The sequence below is a fragment of the Lepus europaeus genome, chromosome 15 (genome assembly GCF_033115175.1).
Source record: "Lepus europaeus isolate LE1 chromosome 15, mLepTim1.pri, whole genome shotgun sequence".
Lineage (NCBI taxonomy): Eukaryota > Metazoa > Chordata > Mammalia > Lagomorpha > Leporidae > Lepus > Lepus europaeus.
In genome coordinates this window covers 37,816,238-37,836,943 of record NC_084841.1, presented here as the reverse complement: position 1 = coordinate 37,836,943, position 20,706 = coordinate 37,816,238, and the positions used below count along the sequence as shown (strand labels likewise).

The window sequence follows — 20,706 nt, the reverse complement described above, 5'->3', positions numbered from 1 at the left end:
AATACACCTGGTTGCTTATGCATGTGTGATGTTAGACAATCACAAGCCTAAATCTAAGGTAGTTTTGCATATACTTGAACTTGGCTCCATTTGCTATACTTATCATTATCCTCTTAATTTGGCCCTAAGCATGGGTCGCATTGGGGTGTGAGTAAAGTGAAAGGAAGAGGTTATAAGTCAAAACTTTAGATCAAATACTTCTTCAAGATGTAGAGAAATTATCTGCTCCAAAATCTGCCTGGACTTGTTATAAATGTAATACTTAGATTTATTATCTGATTCAGAGAATGTGCATTTGTAACAGACATCCCAGGCAGTTCTGTGCAGAAGAGGTCAGTTTGGAATAATTTTTTTGACAAATAATAAACTCGCAGTTCTTTCTCAGAAAATCTCTGAGAATATTTGTATGTAGATTAGCATTTATTGAAAAGTGTAGTTGAGTGATAGAGCAGCAAAGGCATCAGATGGCCTGAGAATAAAATTTAATTTAAATAACTAAAACAGCTCCAATTTTGCTTTGTATGATTGCTGTGAGCCAAGTGGGGAAACCCAGCCAATCTCAGAAGTTAGCTTGCCTGGAAGAGAAACCCGGATGTGAAGTGCAGGCACCGCAGGAACCAGCCCCACTGAGGGTCTCTATCAGTCCTTTTATGTCAACTCCAAAGGCCCAGGATTTCATGTGCAGTTCCAGCCTGGGGAGCTCCCATTGTCAAAATGAGTGATTTTCCTTTACAGCGAGGGTCAGAAATAGTAGCTTCAGACTCAACCCTTGTGCCTGTGCTGCTTAGTGAAATAAGCCAGTTCCAAAAAGACAGATACCATACGTTTTCTCTGATCTGTGGTAACTAATAGAGTAAGTACCTAAAATGTAATGTGTTGGAGTGAAATTGACATTTGGATAGTCGATTATTATTATTTTTAATTTTTGACAGGCAGAGTGGACAGTGAGAGAGAAAGACAGAGAGAAAGGTCTTCCTTTTGCCGTTGGTTCACCCTCCAATGGCCGCCACACCGCACTGATCCGAAGCCAGGAGCCAGGTGCTTCTCCTGGTCTCCCATGTGGGTGCAGGGCCCAGAAACTTGGGCCATCCTCCACTGCACTCACGGGCCATAGCAGAGAGCTGGCCTGGAAGAGGGGCAACCGGGACAGAATCTGGCGCCCCGACCGGGACTAGAACCCGGTGTGCCGGTGCCACAAGCAGAGGATTAGCCTGTTGAGCCATGGCGCCGGCCTGATAGTTGATGATTGTTTACAGCTCTTGTCTCTACTATTGAGGAACAGTGTTTTTTTTTTCCTTCATACTATTTATTGAGCTCTTTACTTAGTGTGGGGTTAATCTTATGAATATAAAGTAAATTGAAATAGATCTTTGTAAAAATAAGTGTGGGAGTAGAGGAAGGTGGAGGATGAAGTGTGTGATCATGGGTGGGAGGAAGGTTAGGGTGGGAGGTATCTCTATGTTCCTAAATCTGTATATATGAAATACATGACATTTGTATGCCTTAAATAAAATTTTAAAAAAAGAAGGAAAAAAACCCTGTGCCTGTGCTTCTGAAGGAAGAAGTAGTCTGAAGGGTAGTCAGGGATCAGAATGTGAGGTCCAAATACTTAGAAATTTTCTGCTTTTAGTTCTGACATTTACCAGTGGTGAGTTACTCCCTTGTTTGTAGTTTCCAGCATTCAGTGCTAAATACTTGCACAAGAGGATGCTTTTTCCTTTGTTTGCTATTTGAGAGATAGAATTCTGTTAAGAGTTCTGATCTGTAATATAAAACTTCTCACACATTATAAAAAGATTTACTTATTTATATGAAAGGCAGAATGACAAAGAGTGAGAGGGAGAGTCACAGAAAGAGGGATCTTCCATCTTCTGGTCCATTCCCCAAATGGCTATAATGGCCAGGGTTGGACCAGGCCAAATCCAGGATCCTGGAGTTCCACCCATGTCTCATACATGGATGGAAGAGGCCCAGATACTTGCTTTATCTTCTGCTGCTTTCCCAGCTCCATTAGCAGGGAGCTGAATCAGACATGGAGCACCTGGGACTTGAACTAGTACTCCAAATGGGATATTGACATGGCAGACAGTGGCTTAACCCACTGTACAATAAAGCTGGGTCCCTTATGAATTTTAACGTGACTTTTCATAGTAAGCAGTTTTCTTGGCATTAGCTAACAGCTTTTGCCCAAAACAAAATCATATGGGATATACATATAATGCAATTTGATATAAAGATTTTAATGTCTTCTTATACTAGGTTCCTGTTGATATTCAAATGAATGATAAGTATATGATGAATGGAACACACGCTAATGAAACAAGGCTCAAGATAATGCATCTTTCAGAAGAAGATGGGGGATCCTACTGGTGCCGGGCACTATTCCACCTGGGCGAGAGTGAAGAACACATCGAACTTGTCGTGCTGAGCTTTTGGGTGCCTCTCAAACCATTTCTTGCAATAATTGCTGAGGTTGTTCTTTTAGTGGCCATTATTCTGCTTTGTGAAATGTACACACAAAAGAAAAGGAAGCAACCAGGTAGGGTTTGTGTTTTTAGATTACATTACACTTAATAATCATAAGTATCACATATGATATGTGTTATGATTTGGTACATTCCAGTGACTTTAGAGTTTTGAGAAAAGAATCTTAATAACAATGGTGAAAGTATATGAGTCATCTTCCTGTTTCAATTTTTGAAAATTTTTAGTATTAAGATTCTGGTTTTTTTTTTTTTTTCCTTTTGGTGTTCCTGGTACCAATACACCAACTAGGTAATATGTATGTCAGTACTGGAATATTAGGAAAATCTGACAATATGAAAAGTCTTAAGCAATTACCTTTTCATTTAGATAGTTCACTGAAAAATGTTTGGCCTTCTGGAATTCTTATAAAAGAGACATTGTCCTGTCAGTTTCCGACTTTCCTAGTGTCTGCCCAGTGAATGAAGAGTGCAGAAACTGATGGTCCTTTGAGAACTTTATCTTGCATCCTGTATTCTTTCCTAATTTTGTACTAAATCTTTTTGCTAATATAAATAGTGGCAAGCTCTAATCAGTCATAGTTTTCAAAGTCCCAGAGCACTGAACTGTGGTTGATTAGAAATGAGGGTAGGGCCTGGAGGGCAGATAAGGGGACGGCATGAAGGAGATGCGGATGTGGGAGGTAGAACGCCTCTCCCCCTTTCCCAAGGGGAAGCACAGCACAGTGTATACTTGGGGAAGGGGAGAGATTAAATTGAACATAAGAAATATCAAACTAACCTTACTTCATGGCCAAATTCTTCTTACAGATGAAGGGAAAGAATTTGAACAAATCGAACAGTTGTAAGTATTACATTTTACAAATTAATTTTCTCTTCAGTAAAATAAAAATTAATATGAAGCTGAATGAAGGTTCCAGCTGAGGATAAAGCATTAGAGTATCAGGCGTGTGTGTTATTTTCTATACCACCCTTGCGATGATGAAGAGTGGCATCCAGAACCAGCAGTCTGCATTAGAATCCCCCTCCATTGCCTGTTACACTCTTTTCTGTGTGCTTCGGTTTTCCCTCTACAAAAGGAGTTCAATAACAGCCCTTGCCACTTAAAGCTGTTGAGCTGAATGAATATTGCATATGTCAAATTGCTTAGTGCAGGCACTGATGCACAAGTGTTCGATAACACAGTGATTCTCCACCTTGGCTGTATTTTCAGTGACTTAAGAGGATCGTACAAAATCTAGATGCACAGACCTTGCTGGATCTCCTTGATCAGAACCTCTGGGATTGGGGCTTGGGGATCTGTATTTCTTGCAAACATCTCCCAGTTGTTCTGATTTTGTCATGTTGAGAATCACTTGCCTAGGATTCTCTTGCTCATTATTTTTTAGAGAATACCAGTTGTACCATGTGCTTGCTTAACAGCTCCCTTGTTTACATGAGAGGGTTAGGGTTAAAATCACCAGGGATGTAATTGAGTTTGGCTGAGGTGAAAGTGGCTGACTCTCCAAGCTGGTGAACTGAGTGTGGAAGCTGGAGACAGAGCTGCCCAAGTCTGAGGAATGGAGCCAGGGCTGGAGACCAAGAAATGGGAATGGATTAAAGAAGCTTAAAGAAAGCTGAGAAATGGGAGGCCCGAGCAACCGTTCCCAACACAAAACAGCACTTAAAGTTTATCCCTAGTAGCCAGCACTTGCTGTGAGGGGCTGGTGTCAAAGCAGAGCAGGGCTGGCAGCATTGAAAAATTCATGGACATTGTTCAAGTAGGTGTTTTTGATCAGTTCACGTATAGGAGGGAAAATATATCAGCAAGATATGAGCTTCCAAATTAAGGACACAAAATAATTATATGAAAGGTTCCATAATACCAGTGTTGTCTTAGAATGAGAGACTCTCATAGTTGGAAGGGATTGCTCCTCTCCCAGGCAGTCAGTCCTCCTGGAGAACTTGGGCATCCTGTTTATATTCATTTACGATGTTAATATTTCTGATTCCCATATATTGGTCCTTTTCCTTAGAGGTATATAATAAACATGGCAGCCATTCACATGCTGGAAGGCGGTTGTCTGGGTTCTGCTGTTTTCTCAGCTCAGCCTCCCCGGTGTCTCTGATCACCTCTGTGAGATCATAGATGGAGGGTGCATTCTGGTGTGTTTAATAAATACTCTGAAAGGATGGTGCCTGGACACTGTGGAATGGACTATAGCTTCTGAATAATTGAATTTTCACTTATACAACCTATTCTACTCTTTAATACTCTCTGGAGTGTTTTAGAAGTAGTGTCAAACTTATTCACTCTGTAATAGCAAAGGTGGACTTTCTTTTTTGGAAAATCAGGATAATCTACATCATTTTGACTATTTAATCTGTATTAGAGCTCACTGAAAGTGTGCGGCTTTCTCATCTTTAGGTTATAACAGTATCCTTATACTTACTACAAATACCAAGGGCATTTGAACTCATAGAGCATCCCTCTATCAACGATCCTTTGAGAATTTTTAGTTGAGATCATTTTGAGGGGCAGAGGTTATTTTAATATATGATATATATTTATATGTGCATCATGTTTACACATGTGTTTAGATACCCATAATTTATCCAAGATTCTTGATAAAAGTGCTTTAAAATAGTACTAAATGTGTAATATTTTAGAAGGTCAGTCACTTCAAATATTTCAATGAAACCTTCTCAATTATCTGATTCACTCAGGCATTTAAGCCCTACAGTCCTACATACTAGTCATACCCCAATTGATTAGTTGGTTGGATTTATTATGCAAAGGCTAGTAGCTTACTCAGTAAACCCGTGCATAAGACCTTGAAGGACATTCATTACGTATCCAGGTTACCTAGGTTAGTTGTTCCTAAGAATCTGAAGCCCACGTTTGTGGTCGTGCTCTGATGCACATTGGGTAGATAAAGAACCAACTTTAACCTCTAATTCAATATAATAAACATATCAGATTATAACACCAGTGGCACACAAGTGGACTAAGTACCTCATTGACTATATTACCTTGCATGTTTCAAAGCAATACATAAATTATGATGATAAGGTCAAGCTCCACTTACGCTTGGGGGGAAGTAATTCTTCCTCTGCATAAAAGGAGCAAGCCTTTGTCTCCACCATCAGTGGCAATAGCTGCAGTCTCAGCAATGGCCTAAAAATATCATCAGTATTATGAGTGAAATATTTTTAGTAAGGATAAATTCTGTGTATTGGTGTTTTACATTTTAACCTGATAGCTATTATATACTGGTCTGCAGACTTAATTTTAAGCAATGTAAGCATCTAATGATTTTCCCTTTTGTTTTCTTTACAGGAAATTAGATGATAGCAATGGTATAGAAAATAATGCACCAAGGCACAGAAAAAGTGTAAGTCACTCTAAATGATATTCCAAATAATAAATAAATCCAATATACTTCCACCACCTATTAATCCACTTGCTTTTTTTCCAGTTTCATTAAAGACCTAGTCATTCACTATTTGCTTGAATATACTTGTTTATACTATTATAGGGTAAAACATATAATTACACAAAAGTATACAGCATCCTTTTCTACCAGAGAACAGGTAACCACCAATCTACAAGGAAATCTATTATGCTGCTTGTGCATTTGTTTCCTTTTGTCACATTGGGCTAGTTTCTTTTAAAATGTTTCATGTACTCTCCGTCTGGGTCTGTCATGTGGGTGGCAAGACTGAAGTACGTGAGCCGTCACCTGCTGCCTCCACAGATGCATGTTACCAGGAAGCTGGAATGGAAAGCAAAGTCAGAACTCAAACCCTACTCTGATATGGGATGCAGGTGTCCTGTGCGGTAGTTTAACCACTGAGCCAAATGCCCAGCCCTGGATTTCTTTTTCATTGCTCTCAAGTTTTCTGTACTATTATGTTATTTTATTCTCAGAGATTTCCATATATTTGGTTCTATGAACTATTCCAAAATAGCCAATATTATTTAGCTGACTCACAACTAACTATCTTAGTTCATTATCCTTAGAGTAGGAGCTCTTTGTTTGTGCAGTAATAGCATCCCCCTCTTTTGAATAAGCCTGCCATGCTAATTATGATTATTGTGCTTTATTTCACTCAGGAACCTGTGGGCCAATGAAGGGGAAACATCATATTAAGAATCATGGGATGATGTACCACGTGATTGTATTTCACCTTGTTTGTCCTTCCTGTTTAAAGCATCTGAGTTTTTATTTTTAAAAGGGTGAAAATTTATGCAACATGTACAAAAGATCATAAATAACATACGCTGTCTCTTGTCTAAGGACCTATTTTCATTCTGTAATTGTTTTACGTTAGAGCAAAGTGAATTGAATTAAATACATTCTACAAACTATCATCCAGGATAATTAATTTCATCCTGGTCATAGCGGGACACACAAAACTGACACCAGCAAAATCAGCTAATTGTTCATATAACAAGAGTCACTCAAGACCTGTTTATAACCAAAGAATTAGTTAAAGAGAGATTCTTTGTCATTTATCTTAAAGATTTTTCCGATCACGCCTACTATGTATAGATGTGTTTGTAACAGTTCTCATGTAGTTTATTCTTCTGTGATACTGAAAAAAATGTCTTCCGCAGGAAATGTATACTTTCTGCTTTTGCTTGTGGTGGTTACTCTTCATTGTCTACAAGAGTGAGTCTTTATCCATAAATATTGACCAGGACAAGGAAATAAAACCTCACAGTTGCCCCAAAGCTCTGTCACTACAAAAGCAAATCTCCAATCTTTATTCCACTCATCTCCACTGCTTTCCTACATGAAACTGAAGTGCTTCTTAAAGTCAAGCATTTGTTTTTAAGCCATGAGTTTTGTACTTCTTAAGGTAGACCTGGTATTGATATTTTAAGGTATAAGTGCCATGTAGCCATAATGCAACTGCTATATTGATGCTTTTGTGGTTCATGGTGTTTTACTGTCTTTGATTTGATATCTGATTTCCTGGTATGCATCACTGTTTAAATAGCTACAAATGAATTATTGGTGCTTCACAATAATAATTACTTGGAAATCCAGAAGTACTGAAGTACTCCTTTTATTTTGTTCTGAATGCCTTAGACTTACCTTAAAAACATAGGGTATTTAATTTCTGTTGCATATATAACTGAAATCTTTGATAAACACACTATAACCAAATCAAATTAAATCTTAATAGACTTGAAAAACTGTCAGCTTTGAATGAAATATTAAAATCATGCTTCAGGATATTAGGTTAGGCCTGAGATCATGATGCGGCACTTGCTGGGTGTCTTTGGTGTTTGGTGCTTCAGTGTCCCGCTGTGCACAGGGTAGCAGCTTAAAGTAACAACAATCAGAAGACTGTAGAGCTTGGAATGGTGGTGAAGCAGCCACAGTTCTTAGTGACTATGAGATTAAAGCTTGCAGAAGAGGAATTCAATGATTGAAAGAAAAAATTGTATGTAAATGTATACTATGTATTGGCTAAGAAAATTATAGGCCGGCACCGTGGCTCACTTGGCTAATCCTCTGCCTGCGGCACAGGCACCCCGGATTCAAGTCCTGGTTGGGGCGCCGGATTCTGTCCCGGTTGCTCCTCTTCCAGTCCTGCTCTCTGCTGTGGCTCGGGAGTGCAGTGGAGGATGGCCTAAGTGCTTGGGCCCTGCACCCGCATGGGAGACCAGGAGGAGGTGCGTGGCTCCTGGTTCGGATCAGTCGCGGCGCACCGGCCATGACGGCCTTTTGGGGGGTGAACCAACGGAAGGAAGACCTTTTTCTCTGTCTCTTTAACTCTGCCTGTCAAAAAAATTATAATAAAGTTCCAATAATAAAAATTATATGACCTCTTAAATGATGTTCACATTACTGCTAATATGAATAATACACATAGGTGGTGACTTGGAGCTACCCATTATTTTGTTGCTCTAAAAAATGTAATATTTTGTTGTAAAGTATGTTAATTACATATGTTTAAAAATTTATTTTATTTATTTGAAGGGTGGATTAACAAAAAGAAAGGGAGAGACAGAGAGACAAAAGGATCTTCCATCCCCTGGTTTACTCCACAAATGACTGCAATGACCCAGGGCTGGGCCCGGCCAAAGCCAGGAGCCTGGGGCTTCATCTAGTTCTCCCACATGGGTGGCAGTGTGCAAGTACTTGAGCTATTTCTGCTTTGCTTTCCCAGAGCATTAGCAGAGAGACGGATCCGAAGCAGACTGGCTGGGACGTGAATCAATGCTCCAATACAAGACATACCTGAGTTTTATTTCTCTTTTTAAAATTTCTAAACATTTAGTTAGTTTTTAACAATTCAATATAGTTTGTGGATACAATTCTAAGAATATAATGATATTCTCTTCCTCCTCCCTCCCTCCCCCTCTTTTTCTTTCTCCCTTCCTTGGCTTGCCTTTCTTTTTATATTGTTTTGAGATAACATATTTTAAACTTGCATTAGAGTAGAAGGCTTAGCATACTTAAGTTTATTCTTTGCCCTCAGTGCTATGATTTTATTGTGGTTTAATTCATGTTAGCTTAACAAAATTACCCTGAGTGCTACCTATATGGTAGTTTGCAACCAGTTAGCTTAATTAATCCAAGCATGTTAAATTCAGTGAAAAATTAGTCAGACCTACTCTTTGACTAAGATGCAAAACCATAACCAATATGCAGCTCATTTGCAGAATGAATCCTTGCATTTTTCTGCCATGGTTGTTTAGGCTAAAATAGTTTTAAAGCAAGAAAAATTGGTGTCCAAAGGTAAAATAATATGAAATATTTATGTAGTAAATTGAATTTTTAAGTGGCACTGCTTGCTATTTACTTTTTTTTTCTAGCAAAAACAATTTATCTAAGTAAGTTTAAGCAGAAAACAAATTCTCAAAAATTAAGATGACTTTTGGCTCTTAACAATCTCCTTGGAAGACTTCTAAAAAATTATTTCACCACTGTTAGGCTAAAATGAAATGCTTCCCTTAAATAAACTCATGGAGATGGTGAGTGGAATAACTAATAATTACCAACTGTGGATCAATTGCAGATTTTAAGCAGCAGGAAAGCTGAACGAGGAAAACGACTCCAAGTTTATGTATTACACATCTCAGGAAATCCTGTTAATCTTTCCAGCCAGTGGTTTTCTCAGCATACTAAGTAGATTTCATGATGTCCTTTGTGTAATAAATCTTTTTAAAAAGTCATATGATTCCCAGATACTTTCAGATTCAGTATATACTAAAACGTAAATCGTCTCCCTTTGCAATCTTTGTTTTCGACCAGCATCTGGTTACTCAGGCCCACACCCCGATCTCACTGTGGTATTTTCTCCTCCTTCATTTGCTGTTCCTTATTGGTCATGAATCCCTGTTCCTTTGACCTTAACAGCTCATGAAGTCATTCCGTCGCCCCCCCACTGCACACTCTCCCCACCCCCCCACCCCCGCTGAACAGCTAATGCCTTGATTTTCCTACCTCAGTGTGCTTTTCTGTCAGTCTGTCTTGTGCATTGCTGTCAGAGTGCTCTTCTAAAACACAAACCTCACTATGTAACTTAATGCAGTAGGTTCTGTGTCAAGCCTTTGTGGCCTGGCCTTTGCTCTTATGTAATGTTGCAGTCCTTCCATTCGCTACCTCTCCCGAGTATCTTAAAGTAGCCTTGCACTTGGCTTAGAATGCTTCCCCCTGCACTTCTCCCAACTTGACTTACTCAAGGTTGCTTAATCTGACGTCACATCTTGGAGGCTCCCTTATACCCAGTGTGATATGTACCATCATATGTACCCAACTAACTTTCTGTGTATTTGTGTTTGTTATCCAGCAGCTAAATATATTTGTGGGTCTTTTTTCTTGAATTGTGCCTTTTATTTCCATGTCTTGTACCTACCACAGTGAGGATGTATTAGAGATGTCATGAAATGCATGAATGAATGAAGGCATGCATAAAACTCAAGTTGCACAGATTTATGCTTATTTTTAGAGATAGTCTAAATTGTTATAAATCAGAAAATAAAAATATTTTAACAGAAGTAAAACAAGCTCTTATAACTTCAATGTTGGCTCCCATTGTTTTGAAAAACACATGGTAATGGAGGAAAAGATCCAGATTTTTAAAAATAATTTATTAATGTCTTATGAGCAGAGGAAGTTCCAGTTTCAAAACTATTATACAGAGTGTGTTGCTTTCAACTTAATTAAATTATACAATTAATTAAATAATACAAATATAAACCTTATTTTTCATTCTGTTTCTTACAACATGATTCTTTGACCTTATATATAAGAAATTTTAGATAATTGTATTATGCCCACCCAATATACTTTTTCATTCCACTTCTCTTCCAGGATTTTATGAAACATTACAATATATTGAATACAATTCAAAATGTAGTCTTTAACAATTTTTAAAGGTCTCATTGTTTAGTTTTAATTACAGAAAGCACATCTCTCATCAGATTCATCACAAGAAAAAGCTATCGGTTCTGTTTCCTTGTTCTCTACGTAGACTTTGAGGAACTTATATACTATACTTCTTAATAGAAAAATGAATCTTCTATGTTTGAAAAAAATACATGCAAAGAATTAGAGACTTATTTCCTATTAACATTGTTCATCTTTAGGTGGAAAAAAGTTCAAGTATTTTTCCAGTATTGACTAAAAGGCATAGTTATCTATGCATAGTATGTTCTGAATAAGTATTTATTAAAGGAAAGCAAAGGAGAGTGATGTTTTCCATTGTTTTATAATCTTAAATTGCACATATTTAAATACTGTTTGCTTTGGTTTTGATTAATACACCATTAATTTATCCTTCTTTGATATAGAGAAAAAGATAATGGAACTATGTGCAATTCTTTCATGTGGGATTTAGGAATATATTTGCACGGTATCTAGAAGGGCCAGTGCATGCCCTTTTTATCAAGTGAGTTTTTCACTAAGAATGTATCATTCTATTCAATAATAATAGTTGACATTTGTTGACTGCATAGTATGAGGCAAACACTGTGCAAATTGCTTTGAAATGTTTTATCTCATTTAATTCCCACATCCTGCTATACTATAAGAATATTTGCTATCTAATTTTTTGAATAGATAAGGAAACAAGTGTAGAGAGATTAAGTAAATTATCTGAAGCCACCCTACCTGCAAGTGTTAAGAACTGGTATTGAAATACAAGGAATTTGCCTCAAGACCCAGGGGTTAACTTCCATTTTGAACTATTTTCTTCTGCCAGATACACTCTTTGTAGAAAACGAGGCTATTAGCGATCACTAATAATTTTTTGTAAAAAAAAATTTCTCTATTTTAGCAGGCAGTTATAACTTAATTTCCATGTTCCTACTCTCAAGGTTTAGGGGACACATGCTTTGTCCGCTTGTGTCCCTGTAGTGGTGCTTTGGAATTTGCTTTAGGAAACTTTTGTTCTTTGGCTAATTGTATTTATCAGTAGTGAGGGTGACTGTAAAATTTATCATCTGAACACTGAAAATGAAAGAAGGTGCTATTTTTAGTTCTAGTAGGACAGCAGGCAGAGACCAGACCCTGTGGTCATATGTTCAACCTGCAGAGAAGAACTAAGTGCTTTATAGATGTTTGACCCAACACAGAGCAGGAGCATCCTCATTGACTTTGAAAGATAAACAGAAATTAACTTTCAGGGAAAGAGCTGTTTTTAGATTATGCAGGGAATTTCTCTTTATTTAGTAAATTCCAGGTGAGTCTCCCTACAGCAAAATGCCCAAATGAGGTAATTTAGTAAGCTTAAAGTTTTATTACTTTCCAAAAGTATCTGATAATATTAAGATTTATTGGCATTCGGAAGTATGATTAAGTTACAAGAGAAGCTAGCCAAGAAAGTCATGTTTTTGCTGGCCTATGGAGAGAACAGGAGTATTCTTTTGACTTGAATATCTTCTAATTACTACTACTAATGCCTATATGATTGTCAATAAGACATGCCCCATTATGCATTTGTAATAAAATCTGCTTATGACATCAGTGAGAATCACTCATGTATACATTCTAAAGTTACTTTTAATCCCATGGTTAATCCTCATTATCCCAAAGGGAAAAAGCTAGGGACACCTGTTTAGGATATTTATCTGTATTTTATTTTTGTGTATATCTATGTTTTAAATGTTTATAAAAATTAATTTTGTTATGTAATTTCTGATTTATCTCAATAATTAGCACAAGTTCTTATTTTTCTAAAGTTTGATAAAAATGAAAATATTAGATTTATTATGTAATTAGCTCTAATGCTACTTAATGTCACAAAAGAATAGTACAAAATGTGATTATATTAACTATTTTGTACCTTTTAAGACAGAAATTTGACCATAAGATTTATATTTATTTAAATCAAGCATCAAGAATTTCTTATGACACAATTCTTAAAAACTGTAATGTTCTTTTTTTTTAGCATACATATCCAAATTCTCATCAGAATGAAATGCTTTTCTGTATTGTGTAAATAGTACAGAAAATGTCTCCATGGGAATGTTTTAAAAATGTTTTTGTCACATATAACTCACAGAATATATGTAATATGCAATTATATTCAATAAAATGTACTTTGTGAATTAAAAATTTAAGTATTGGAAAATATATTTTCAAGTTTTTCATTTTTAATTTCTTTAAAAGTGAATGGAAATACACTAGATGAAAGGAAACACTAAATGTGTGTGTGTGTATCCCCATTGAAAATTTCAATTTTATTAAAAAATTCCTTTTTCTCAAGCCCAATAAAAATATACCTCTAGCTCGGACTCTGCTTTTACACATCAAATTGAAAGTCACAAAAAAATTCTCATAGTGTACAAAATATATTTGGAAAGTTTAAATGGCAGCCATAACTTTGATAAAAGTGAATATTTAAAATGAAGTTGATAGAACAAATTTATTTGCTGTCCTAGGTAAATGTTTTTCAATTTTAAGAGTTGTTTTAGATTGAATCATTAAAAATGGTTGTGAAGTGTTTCAAGATTTGTGTTCTACAAAAATAACTCCTATAAAAGAGAATTAATATTCTAAATAGGGCATTTTAATAATTCTTACAGGCAAAGAAAAAATAATTATTAGGGAGTATACAAGAATATTTCACTCTGTGTTATATTTGATTCTCACTTTAACCAAAATAATTTATATATATCTTAAAATTATTAATGGCTAACAATGAAGTATTCATGTTCTAAAGCATGAATCTGATTTAAAGGAAGTAAGCAATTGTCTGTGGCACTGACCAGATTAAAGAACAGTGATTGGGCTTCAACTTCTGAATGCCTAGATATACCTTCCCTTCCCTCGTGGGAAGTACAGCTAAAAATAGACTGTACAAAACCAAGGATAAAATATTCTGACCACCATTATAACCCACCCCCATCACTAACAGCAAAGGGTAAACGTGGATCTGGGTATGGGAGCCAAGACTCTCCAATTGATGGTAGTGAGGAAACTCTTCCAGACCCTGGGGGATGCTTGAGCCCATAATCCTGAAGAGAGAAACCAGGTAGTATCCCTCTTTCCCTGGATTGTCAATGGAGGCAGAGTGAGGAACCTGGATTTCTGACTACACCTAACAGAAATGAAGTGAAGTACCTTTTCCTCAACCAGTTGTGTCAGGGGAGGCCAGCTAAACAGAATATTTAAGCAATATCTAGAGTCTCAAAAAACTAAAGTGCTCATTTCAATAAAAACTCATATATCCTATCAAGAATCACAAAATTCTCAAATTGACTGTGGGAAGAAATGATAAATAGATGTTAACACCAAGATGTAACAAATGTTAGGATGATCTTTTTTTTTTTTTATTTTTATCTGACAATTATCAAAATGCTTCAGAGAAATTGCCAAGATATGAATAATAGAACACCTAAAACATATGAAAATAAATAGAAGTAACATCAATTCTACATAATTTCTTTCAGAAAATTAAAGAACATTTCTCAGTATTAACCAGTATTAACCAGTATTAACCTACTATCCAAATCAAAGACAGTCCAAATAGTAGAAACCTATAGACTAATGTATCTCATGAGTATAGATCAAAAAACCCTTAAAAGTATTAGAACTATAGCTGGGAAATACATAGAAAGAAATAAAGCTGTTTCTTTTTTCAGATGACATGATGGGCTACCTGAAAAATTCTTTCTTTGAATAGGTGTCCTGCAGCCATTGTAATAGCTACAGTGTGGTCCAGGTGGTAAGAATAATAGTGAGGGCTGACAATGATTGGAGTGGCAGGAGACAGTGTGTGGCTAGAGATAACACTCAACAGTGCTTGTTTATGAGTGAGACAGACACCTGCCTGATGACATGACGAGCCAGCTTACTTGTTTTTATATAAAACATTAAAATTCTATGCAATAATTTTTTTATGCTTTAAAAACTACAGAGATTCTCAAAATGATTATCAAGCTAAATAGATTCTTCCCTTTGTTGTGCTGTGAAGTTTCTTGAGGTGGAGCAAACAAAAATCTTTCACCTACACATAAAACATAGAAGTTTGGGGCCAGCGCTGTGGCGCAGTGGGTTAAAGCCCTGGACTGAAGCGCCGGCATTCCATATGGGCGCCGGGTCTAGTCCCAGCTGCTCCTCTTCCAATGCAGCTCTCTGCTATGGCCTGGGAGAGCAGTAAAAGATGGGCCAAGTCCTTGGGCCCCTGCACCCGCGTGGGTTACTGGGAAGAAGCTCCTGGCTTCGGATCGGCACAGCTCCGGCCGTTGTGGCCCTCTGGGGAGTGAACCAATGGATGGAAGACCTCTCTCTCTCTCTCTCTCTCTCTCTCTCTCTCTCTTCTTTCTGTGTAACTCTGACTTTCAAATAAATAAAATAAATCTTTTAAAAAAACAGAAATTTAAAACATTATAAAATAAATCTACCTAAAGACAAATCAAAGCTTGTTTTTAATTTATTTTTAATTATGATTAGAACACAACTGGAGTTCTACCTTCTTAACAAACTTTCAAGTGCACAATACAGTATCATTAAGTATGGACACAATGCTATATAACAGCTCTCAAGGATGTATTCCTCTTACAAAACTGAAACTTGATACTCTGAATAGCAGTCTTTCATTTTGCCCTTCCTCCAGCCCCTAGCAACCATCAGTCTATTTCCTGTTTTATGAGATTAAATAGAAGTGGAATCATACAGTATTTGTTTTTCTGTTACTGGCTATCTCACTAAGTACAAGGTTCTTCAGATTCACTGATATTCTCACATATGACAGGGTTTCCTTCTCTCTAAAATCTGAATAATATTTATTGTGTGTATATATTACACTTCATTTATTCATTTGTTGATGGAAATTAGTTTGTTTCAAATTTTGCTTTAGGCCATAGTGCTGAAATTAATACAGTAGTGCATAAATTGCTTTGAGATTTTGATTTCAATTCTTTTAGATATATAGCCAGAATGGAATTGCTGGATCACAATTTATATCCATTAAATACTATCGATCTATTAACACTTCTTTACTTATGTTCTTAATATTTTTATCTTTTAAGTTTCAGAATTAAAATAAATTTATGAATACCACTATAGTATGGGTATTAGGAGTTTGAATTTATTCTTTTTACTTTTAGCTTTTTTAGGATTCTCTTGCAGCTCATAAGCTCCCTAGAGAATTTTGTGAATTTTATACTTTCATATATTTTCATGTTGCTGGTTAGCATCCTTTTATTTCTACTAGAACAACTCACTTTGTAATTTCTTTTTTAAAAACTTGTTTATTTATATGAAAGGTAGGCTATCAGTGAGAAGAGAGGGAGAGAGAGAGAGAGAGAGAGAGAGAGAGAATTGGATTTTCCATCCACTGGTTCATTCTGCAAAGTGATACAACAGCCAGGGTTTGGCTGAGCCAAAAAGCCAGGAGCCAAGAACTCCATCCAGATCTCCCCTGTATGTGGCAAAGGCCTAAATACTCGGGCCATCTTCTACTACCTTCCCAGGTGCATTAGCAGAGAGCTGGATTGGAAGTGTGGAGCAGCGGAGACTTGAATTATCTTTCTGTTATTGTGATGTTGGCTTTGAAAGTGGTGGCAAAACCTGCTGGGCCACAAAGACAGCCTGACTTTAACATTTCTTGTAATGAATGTTTTGTGATGATGAAGTACTTCTCTCTCTTTTTTTTTTTTTTTTTTTAATTTGGGAAAGTCTCTTCTTATTTTCTGTAGGATATCTTTTTTTTTTCAAAATTGCATTTTTTATTTGATAGCAGGGGTTGTGAAGGGGGAGCAGACAAGGGGAAAAGAGATTTTTCCATCCTCACTAGTTCATGCCTTAAATGTTCACAACAGCCAGGGCTGTTTAGTTTGTATACACACAAACTAAAACTCCATCTGGACCTTCTGCATGGGTGGAGTGTGGGCAGCATCCACTACTTTCCCAAGTGCATTAACAGGAAGCTGGATTGGAAGCAGAATAGCCAGGACTTGAACCAGCCTGTGATACGGGACGTGACCACCCCCAAAAGCAGCTTATCACACAATGTCACAATGCCTGCCCCATGTAGGAAAGTTTTCCCAATAATAGCAGTCTTTTTGGCATTACTTTTACTTTTGGTGCTCTTAATAAATCATCTCACTCTCATTAGCCCACAACTTTCTGCTCAGAAACCTACTGATAAGAGCCATTTTTCTACTGTTCTTTTTAAAATTCTTTGTCTTTTGTTGATTTCATTAATTTCATGTTGATGTAGATTTCTTTGATTTATCCTCTTTGAAATCTTTTTAGTTTCAAGAGTCTGGATATCCATTTCTCACTTCATATTTGGGAATTTTTTAGCGATTAATTATTTAAATAAACTTTTTTCTATCTTCCTTCTGAGACACTAAAATTCACATTCTCCCACCTCCAGTGAGGCCCATAAGTCCAGGAGATTATCTTACTCTTTTCCACTTTTCACTTTTGTTTCTCTGAGTGGCTTTGAGTTCACTTATTCTTTTGCTTGATCAAGTCTGCTCTTGGATGCCTATGGCAAAAACTTTAGTTCAGCTATTGCATTCTTTAGCTACAGAAGTTCTTTTGGTTCTTCATTATTTCTATCTGTTGATACACTCATTTATTTATTATTTCTCTGAATTTTTTGGTTGTCTGTCTCTGTTCTCTTGTAACTCAGAAGCCTCTTGAAGATAATGCTTTTCAGTTCTTTGTAAGGTAATCTATGTATCTTCAGATCTTTAGGGCTAGCTACTGGTGATATGTTTGGTGCTTTTACTGTGTTATGCTTTCCTGATTCTACTGTTCATTATAGCTTTGCATTGATTCCTGCACATTTGCAGAAACAGCTACCTCTCTCAGCAGCTCTCCACAGACTGGCTTGGACTGAGGAAGACCTCGCAATCAGTCTAGCTAGACATTTCACATTTTGGCTTAGCTGCCTCGGGCATTGAGTTTTTGTTTTTTGGTTTTCTTTGTCAAGAGCCTATATTCTCTTGCTTCCTCTTGTGTTTGACCACATCGTTTACCTTTAGGGCTCAATGTGGGGCAAGACAAAATCTGACACCTGGAGAAGTGTCTTGAAAGGCTGGGGACATCTTAGTTATTCTACACTATTTTTCTTCCTTCTTGGGTAAGAAGCCTCGGTTCTGCACCATTCCCCAATCTGAGATCTGTGCTAGTTACAGGGAGGTGCATACCCCTTTTTCATTTTTTTCTAGCTGCTCTAGGCTTCTGGATTATGCTGGTTCCTTCACAACTCACACACAGTGTGAGTTGACACAGAAACCAGCCTCATGGAATGCAGTGAGATGCTGAGACACTAGTCTCATATACACACTCTATCCCTGCTTAGCAGGAGTCATGGGCCAGGGAAACCTCTCTGGAGTTTGAGCTGTGCAGGTTTGGGGGAAAGGTTGATGCAGTTAAAGTGAAAATGCTCATTTACCCGTTTCTCTGTGCCTGTTCTTGATTTTTGCTTATCTTCTAGAATTTTCATAATAGCATTTTGGTGGGTATATCATTATTTGGTGTTTCTCTTGAAGAGTAAGGCCTAAGACTTCCAGTGCTCTATGTTGCCAATGGCATTCTTCCAATGTTTATATTTTTTAAAGTTATGAGAATACGTAAGTAGATGACAGAAGCTATACAAATTAATTCTTAATATGGAAAACCAGAATAAAAGCTTAATCATCACCTATGAAGCTTAAATTTCTTTTCTTGCACTTATTAACGAGTGCCTTGCTATTTTCTACAGTGTTTTTCTGAGCTCAGCAATTCAGAATGAAAATACAATTTGAATTCATGGTCCTAAAACTTGTCCATTACAGTCAGTTGTAGATTGAAATGATATGTTTCTTTGTGTAATAGTATCACCCACTCAAAATTGTGGGCTTGCTTCCTGGGGAGTCCTAAATCATATCACAAAGACTTATCATGCAAGCTAATTTGTTTGTAGCAAATAAGAACATCATGAGGAATAATTTCCAAAGCCATGCCTCCTTGAGGAGAAGACATAGGTATGTTTTATTTTAGGGGGAAGTGAATATGCTAGAGAGGATCTTCTTGCCATCACAGGTAGGGGTAGGTACAAGTCCACACAGGCGCAGTTCAGAAACGTCAGCATACATTGTATGTTATGGTAATGAGGCTTACGTTCCTCTAGGGGCAGAGATTCCAGTACAAAGATGAGACAAAGGGTGACTTTTTGACTCACCTCCCCAAGTGTTGCTCTTGCAGTAGGGTTGCAGTCCAGGATGGCTGGCTATTGTATCTTTCCTGGGAGTGAGATTGAAAAGCTGAAAGACAGCTTTAGAGATCAGCTAGTGCTTTTAAGGCCTTGAAATAGGAATGGGTCTCATAAACACATTTGAGTTGCTCGGGGCATTAGCCAGTGATAAGAGAAACAGGTATTTTCTCATTTTTATCTCTTCGTCTGAGTCTAACCATGTCAAATTCATCTGTCTCTCATCTCTGTTCCAGTCATATCAGTTTGCCAAAATGCTTATTCCTTTGTATCCATGACTCTGCCTTTGAGCACAGAACTAAATGGGGTCCAATTAATGTGATTGTATGTGTCATAAAACAACTGGTACCCACCGGATTGAGCTTGGACTGGAAGCTTCTCTGAATGACAGTTATCAAAGACATGAGCTGTGTCTTCTTACACTGGGCTGACTAAGCAAAGAATGACGAATGCAGCTGAATTTTTGCAAAATCATGACAGCTAGGGCAAAATGTTTTACATTCTTATCTTTGAACCAATGAGATCATAAGTTAGAACTTAGGCGCTCATCATCTATCAGTTTTTCCTTTACACAAGAGATAACAGAATGCATTAGAGTTTAGTATGTTACACAAGACAAGATTTGCTAACCAGTATTTCAAGAGGGAGAGAATCGAGCATCAACAAGCACTTTGCTTCAGCCTTAGAAATCCCAAAAGCTTGCATTTGGGGAAGGATGTTAAAGCATTTAAGCCATTTAGGGAGATCATAATTTGGATCTGGCTTTTTTTTTTTTTTTAATTAGCTCACAGTTGTGCTGAGGGAAAAGAAACTTTAAATTTCCACGTTTCTACCTTAGGCTCTTGTCTACCTCAAAATGTTTCCTGGTTTTGAACTGATAGGAATTACAGAAAATGTGGAGAAGAAATTCTTGAAGTTTACAGAGTTGCTTTTTTTTATTATTTATTTATTTATTTATTTATTTTTTCTTCTTTGATCTCCTCTTCTATGGCAATGCTCAAGAGTGTTTTACAATATAGATGTACTGAAACTTTCCTTGCACTTTTTTTTTTTTTTTTTAGCTTTTGTTAGTACTAGGCCTTAGTACCACTTAGGATTCAATTAACATTATTAAGACAAAAATTATGTGTATATATTATTTCACTTAGATCATGGAAATGAGTGTGTTATTTAAAGGATTTGCTTATTCATTCCACAAACATTTATTGAAGGCTTGCTTTCACAGTAGCGTGCTAACACAATCACTATAGGATGAAAGAAATTCTTCCCTTGAAAGGATTTCTAGGCTACATCTGGGTAAAAAGATGGAAACAATTTTCAATACAAAATGAAAAGTGCTTTATTTTTTCCACTGAATAGTCCCTGGGATATAAATAGGAACAAGCATACACAAAAGATCTTAGCTCAGTAGCTTTCTTTAAGAATGGCTGGCCTTCCCACAGGCTTTATTACAGCAATGAATACCTTCTCAAATTCTCAAATTCTCATTTTTAACATTTGTGGAAAGTTTTTCAGAGTCTTGGCTTTTCAGAGTCAGACCCCTCTAGTTTTTCTCCCCAACTTCCTT

At 36.9% G+C, this 20,706-nt stretch overlaps 1 protein-coding gene across 1 annotated transcript in view; it reads left to right on the top strand.

The window, feature by feature from the left end:
• Window positions 1–12,810, top strand: part of EMB (embigin) — a 57,540-nt gene extending 44,730 nt beyond the window's left edge. Inside the window, exons 6-9 of the mRNA XM_062211849.1 lie at window positions 2,260–2,539; window positions 3,294–3,327; window positions 5,803–5,857; window positions 6,580–12,810. Coding sequence (XP_062067833.1) covers window positions 2,260–2,539; window positions 3,294–3,327; window positions 5,803–5,857; window positions 6,580–6,597 — 387 coding nt within the window. The 3' untranslated portion in view covers window positions 6,598–12,810. The remainder of the gene's footprint in view (window positions 1–2,259; window positions 2,540–3,293; window positions 3,328–5,802; window positions 5,858–6,579) is intronic.
• Window positions 12,811–20,706: the final 7,896 nt, after the last annotated feature.